Source organism: Rosa rugosa, chromosome 4 (genome assembly GCF_958449725.1).
Source record: "Rosa rugosa chromosome 4, drRosRugo1.1, whole genome shotgun sequence".
Taxonomy (NCBI): Eukaryota; Viridiplantae; Streptophyta; class Magnoliopsida; order Rosales; family Rosaceae; genus Rosa; species Rosa rugosa.
The window spans coordinates 772726-778863 of NC_084823.1; the positions used below are offsets into that span (position 1 = coordinate 772726).

Consider the following 6138-nt stretch of genomic DNA (forward strand, 5'->3'; position numbering starts at 1 on the left):
AACGGCCTCTCCCCAAAGGTACTTAGGCATGTTAGCACTAAGCAAAAGGGACCGAGCCATTTCCAGAAGGTGACGATTTTTCCGTTCAGACACCCCATTTTGCTCAGGTGTCTGTGGGCAGGAAGTTTGATGGATTATGCCATGGTGTTGGAAATATTCATGAAAAGAATGATTAACAAACTCACCTCCATTATCGGAACGAAAGACCTTAACATTAGCATCATATTGAGTACGAATAAGACTATGAAATGCTGTAAAAGCAGAGAAAACCGAAGCTTTGGACTTAAGTAAGACAACCCAGGATAGTCGGGTAAAGTCATCGACAAATAACACAAAATATCGCATTCAAGAAATGGTAGAATGTTTTGAAGGACCCCACAAGTCTGAATGAATTAACTCAAAAGGCATGGTACTAGAATGAAAGCTCGAAGGATAACTAGACCTATGACTCTTAGCCAAAGCACAAGTTTCACAATGCAAGCTAGAATCACTTATTCCCAAGAATAACGAAGGCATAGACTTTTTCATAACCCCAAAAGATGGATGACCCAAACGTCTGTGCCACAACCATACCTCACTCAATCGATCAGAACTCAATGTCAGGGCCAAAGGCTGTTCCGGTACTTGTGTTTGTCCTGCGTACATGTAATCCAAGTGAAACAGTCTCCCCCTCAGGTCTCCCTTGCCAATAATCACCTGATTGCACAGATTTTGAAAAACAACATACATTGGATAAAAGGTTACAGAACACTTATTCTGTGAATTCAGTTGAGATACAGATAAAAGATGATGAGACAACGAGGGTACATAAAGGACATCATGCAAAATAATGGACGGTGTAACCTGAATAGACCCAATACCTAGGACCGGAAAAGACGCACCATTTGCATTAGAGACATGAGATATAGAAGGAGATGACATAGACACAAAGAAAGACTTGTCGTAGGTCATATGATCAGTCGCACCAGAATCAATTATCCATGTATCACTACCAGTAAAGTCAGAAACATGTAAAGCAATACCAATTTTACCTCGAGTTTTCTTAGTCAAGAAAACATTATCCTTAGAGATGTCTTGCCCTTCTACACTGTAGAAATTAGGTTCTGGCACCTGTTGGACTGTAGCTTTGCCTCTGTGACTTCTACTCCCTCCAGTATTGCTCCCTCCACTCCAACCAGAATTGTTAGAATGAAATCTTTGCAACTTAGGACATTGATTCTTGAAATGACCAATTTCCTTACAATAGTTACAAGCCATTTGCAAATTTTTTTTTTTTTTTTTAAATGAGAATGAGAATGACGGATGGACTTTTGTTTAATTGAAAGCTTTCAATGTAGTGATACGTGCCAAAGCTATCGAATTTGGTGGCAAACAAAGATGAATGAAGGGCTTTTGTTTAATGGGTGGAAAAATGTGGAAAGTTAATAAAAGAAATTGGGAAGTGTGGAAAGTGCCGAAAGGTGGTACGGCATAAGTGGGTGGTGTTGGAAAGTTTAATAAAATAAAAAGTGGATGGAAAGTGCGGAATGAGTTGGTGGTGTACGGCAAAGGTCCCTCTTTTTTTTTTTTTTTTAATTGAATTTAGATGGGTGGTTGGTGGGAGAATAAAAATAAAGTGTCTAACACGTGGGAGAGCAAATGTGGGATAGGCGTGCAGGTGGTGAAATGGAAAAAAAAGAAAAGAAAAAAGGATTAATTAAATGAGGGTGGTGAAATGGGGGTTGCTGCAAAGTGTTTAATTAATCAAAATGTGGTTGCAAAGCTGCTGCAAAGTGTTGGGAGCTGCAAGCTGAACAGGCGTGCTCTAGTGCAGCACGTAATGATACCAAGCAGGCGTGTGGTGGCTGGCGGAGCGGCAGCTGACAATGGAACAGACAGAGTAGCGGCAGCTGACAAAGGGATTGAGCCAAGATACTCCCACAGCTGCTGATGAATTGGGCCAAGACTTTTACAAAACTATACTGTGATTGTCGCGGAAAGCAACCACGAAGCGGATCGGACCTAAGAACCAAAGAAGAGATTTGACGGAGCAGAGCGGCGGCGGCGGCGGAAGAAAGAGGAAGGTATAGCTCTGTTTGTGTTTCTCTCTGTATTAACCAAAAGAACCCAAAAGAACTCAAAAGAAACCCAAAAAAACACAACAGAACAGACAGAGTCCAAATTGGATCTCTGCTCTGATACCAAGTCACAAAGAACGAGAGGATTGGGAGATTTTTAGATTCCTTTTTACTCCATAAACAGAGCATATATATACACAAGTCCTATTACAAGAGCACTATTATTACAAAAGAATATTTCTAATATACCGGCATGATTTAAGCCAGGATTCCAGGGATGTCGGTCACTTCACTCCAGCATTTAGGGATGTAGGCCACCTTTGTCGATCCAACATGGACTGTTTTGGAGAATATGCTAAACCAATTTTTGCTTGCTCCAAATAGCAATTTGATCTGGACCAACTATTCCTATTATTGGTGAGGGTGATGATGAAGCAAATGATCGGTAAGCTGTTAGTCATATATGTATGAATACAGGTTTTGGTGTTCAGTAATATGAACTTTTGTTTATTTCTGGTGACAAATAAAACTTTATTGCCTGTGGACCAAGGGAGTGACTGAAGATTCATATTACATAATGTTGTCCCATTTTTAACAAGAAAGAAAAAACTATTTTATAACACGCCTGTAATGATTTGGATTTTGTCAATGAATAACATGTGCATTTTTGACCAGGTATGTGGAGCAATTGGTTGCAAGTGCAGAGGCTGCTGTGGAGGAAGTCATTCGACGTGGAGTAAGCTTCTTCATATTTGCAGCATGAATTTTATTTGCATGCTTTTGGCCTTAAAACTTGACCTGACTCCTGCGGTAATTGTGTTACCCATATTAAGGTGGCCCATCTAAAGAAAATTGCTGTTGGGGGACACTCATATGGGGCATTCATGACTGCAAACCTACTGGCACATGCTCCTCATCTTTTTGCTTGTGGAATTGCTCGTTCTGGTGCTTACAACAGAACACTTACTCCTTTCGGTTTTCATGTTGGGCATTGATTTGATTAGGATTGCTAAATATTTTGTCAGATTATTAGCTCTTCCGAAAATTATTAGTGTTATTATTTATTGAATACCTATGTTTTTTTTCTTTCTTTTTTCTTCATTATTCTCTTGCCATGATATTGTCCCCAAGCAAATTTTTATCTCTTGTTTTGATTGTCTGACTCATTAATTTATTTGTATAGAATGAGGAAAGAACTCTTTGGGAGGCTACTAGTACTTATGTGGAGATGAGTCCTTTCATGTCAGCTAATAAAATTAAGAAGCCAATCTTGGTTATCCATGGAGAGGAAGACAATAATCAAGGGACTTTAACCATGCAGGTAAAAAGGCCCTTCACCCCCTTCCAACATTGCTTGTAATTACTAATTTTTCTGTCATCCTTCATGCCCTTCATTGTTTCAAATAAGTAACCTACAACGTTGGATTAGTTTGCTTAAATGTTAGTGGCATGATGGATTTCTTCTTGTTTGTAAGTTGTTGACTTGCTATTTAAATGATCTGGTGTGCTGTGCAGTCCGATCGTTTCTTTAATGCTCTGAAAGGTAATGGTGCTCTTTGCCGCCTTGTGATTCTTCCCTTTGAGAGCCATGGCTATGCTGCAAGAGAGAGTATCATGCATGTGCTATGGGAAACTGACAGGTGGTTGCAAAAATATTGTGTGTCAGAGACTTCTGATGTAAATGTTGATCAAGATGCATGTAAAGACAATATAGGCAGAGGATCTACAAATTCTGAAAGCAAAGCAGTGGCTACTGGCGGAGGCAGTGGCTCAGAAGTGTCAAATTCTGAGCATGAAGTAGTTGACTCTTTGCCGAGGTCATTGTTATGGTAATTTCTTCTCTTACAGAAAATGAAGTTATATAGCAATATTAACTAAAGCAATGGTCAAACTAAGAACTCACTTGAATATGTTCACAATCTCTTCATGCTTGTCACTTTTTTCTGAACATATCAAACCTCAGACCTCAGCAAATTGTCTTCAAACATCAGCAATTAATTGTTGGGTTATATATATATATATATATATATATATATATATATATATATATATATATATATATATATATATATATAAATTAATAAATTATAGATGCATTTTTGCCGAGTCATAGATTGGTTTGTTACATATACTGCAGAATACATTGCTGCTCTTGGCTGCTGAGGAATATAAGTTCGTTCGCAGATCATTGTGGTGTACAAACTATTTCAGAAAAGCATGATGCTCACTCCTGTGAAAGCGCAATAGCAATATGCTTCCTCAGGTGCAATTTTTATTTGTACTAGTGGTGTACTATTCAAAATTGTAACCCAAATTTATTTCCCTCCAGTATGCTTTCTGCACCATAATATTTAAAATGGTGAATGGTCAATCAGCTTGGGGGAGGAAGTTGGGGTGAGGGGAGATTAGGACCAAGACATTCTATCTGTTGGAGTAAAATATTTGTTTATTATTTTGGCCAAAATAGAAAGAGATTTGTGCAGACTTGTGCAATAGTATTCGGACAAGAAAAAAGGCTTATGCAAATAGTGATTCGATGAATTTTCGTGGGTGTTTCTTGTGTATCTGTTGCACGTAAATGGTACGACGATGAGCAGTGGATGGTCAACTTTGATTTTACATATTATGAACCGTTTATTTGTCAAAAGAAAAATCGTACAGAAGCCTGGTTAAAATCACAATGAAGCAAACAACAACAATTTCCGTCAAAACAACACTGTTGAAACTTGGAAGTGTCCATGAATTCATGATGGGCTAATATGGCAGTTTAGCATCTCACTTGATCAACTGGACTGATTTCTTCACCTTTATCCAGCAAGTCATAGAATTTGTGCCTTCACTTTCCTGTGGTCATTAAAAGGTTTAGAAACAAGGGATGGAAATGTAGTATTGAGCACACCTTAATTGATGGCCAATACCATGTATTTATATTCAACAGATACTAGTGATCACTACAAGTCGTTACACAAGATAGAGTAGAACTCTATTATATTAGATTTACATATACAATTGATAAGCATGATAATTATAAAGAAGGTGGGATAAGGTTAGGAGACTTGAGAGATAGAGTTGCCTTGCATGCATGCATACGTGAAGAGTGCAGACATTCTTTTGGTCTATCATGCCCCCGCAAGCTGGCAGGGCGAGAAAGAACTGGCAGCTTGGAAACAAGAAAGTGAAACCGTGGAGCAGGGAGTCCCTTGGTGAATATATCAGCTAGCTGATCTGTTGTAGAAACAAAGGAAACCTGAAGCTCGCGGTTGACAACCTTGTCCCGCACATAGTGATAGTCGACTTCAACATGTTTAGTGCGTCCATGAAATACGGGATTAGAGGCAATTGCAATGGCAGAGATATTATCACACCAAATACGGGGACAGTGAAGGAATAGGCCAAGATCACAGAAAATAGAGCGGAGCCATGAGATTTCTGCTGCAGTATAAGCAAGTTGCCTATACTCAGCTTCCGCACTAGAACGGGAAACGGTTTTGTGAGTCTTAGAGCTCCAGGAGATCAGATTAGGACCCAGGTATACACAATATCCACCAGATGAATGACGATTATCAGGATCGCCAGCATAGTCGGCATCCGAGTAAGCTTGAAGATGAAGAGAACCTGGTTTGTAAAGTAACCCATGAGTGATAGTGGCTTTAAGATAGCGAAGAATCCGTTTCACGGCTGTCCAGTGAGTAGTAGTTGGTGCCTGCATAAACTTACACGCTTGATTGACAGAGTAGGAAATGTCAGGTCTAGTAAGCGTGAGATATTGGAGTGCTCCAACAACACTTCTATACTCTGAGGGATCAGAAAGACAAGTGCCGGCATGTTTACTCAACTTTTGACCACTTGTTGCTGGTGATGAAATTGGTTGCACTTCATGCATGTTAGTACGTTTAAGCAAATCAACGACGTACTTTGTTTGTGTGAGGGAAAGATGAGAGCCATGATAGGTTGCTTCAATGCCAAGAAAATAATGTATAGGACCAAGGTCTTTCATAGAAAACAAGGAGCTCAACCGGTGAATAAGTTTAGTAATTGAAGAAGGGTTGTTACCAGTAAGAAGAATATCATCCACATAGAT

At 39.2% G+C, this 6138-nt stretch overlaps 1 protein-coding gene across 1 annotated transcript; it reads left to right on the forward strand.

Moving 5' to 3' along the window:
• The first annotated feature begins 1713 nt into the window (after window positions 1-1713).
• LOC133742879 (probable glutamyl endopeptidase, chloroplastic) lies at window positions 1714-4509 on the forward strand. The gene is made up of 7 exons (XM_062170571.1): window positions 1714-2063; window positions 2325-2502; window positions 2733-2793; window positions 2891-3040; window positions 3241-3378; window positions 3573-3886; window positions 4195-4509. Coding segments are annotated over exons 4-7 (552 nt in total). The 5' UTR covers window positions 1714-2063; window positions 2325-2502; window positions 2733-2793; window positions 2891-2941; the 3' UTR covers window positions 4196-4509.
• Window positions 4510-6138: the final 1629 nt, after the last annotated feature.

Bases quoted from the DNA above. Each gene is read 5' to 3' on its own strand.
- LOC133742879 (XM_062170571.1), top strand. From the start codon at position 2,942: ATGACTGCAAACCTACTGGCACATGCTCCTCATCTTTTTGCTTGTGGA. The intron at 3,041-3,240 runs GTTGGGCATTGA...TTATTTGTATAG, and splicing joins TTACTCCTTTCGGTTTTCAT to AATGAGGAAAGAACTCTTTG. The intron at 3,379-3,572 runs GTAAAAAGGCCC...TGTGCTGTGCAG, and splicing joins AAGGGACTTTAACCATGCAG to TCCGATCGTTTCTTTAATGC.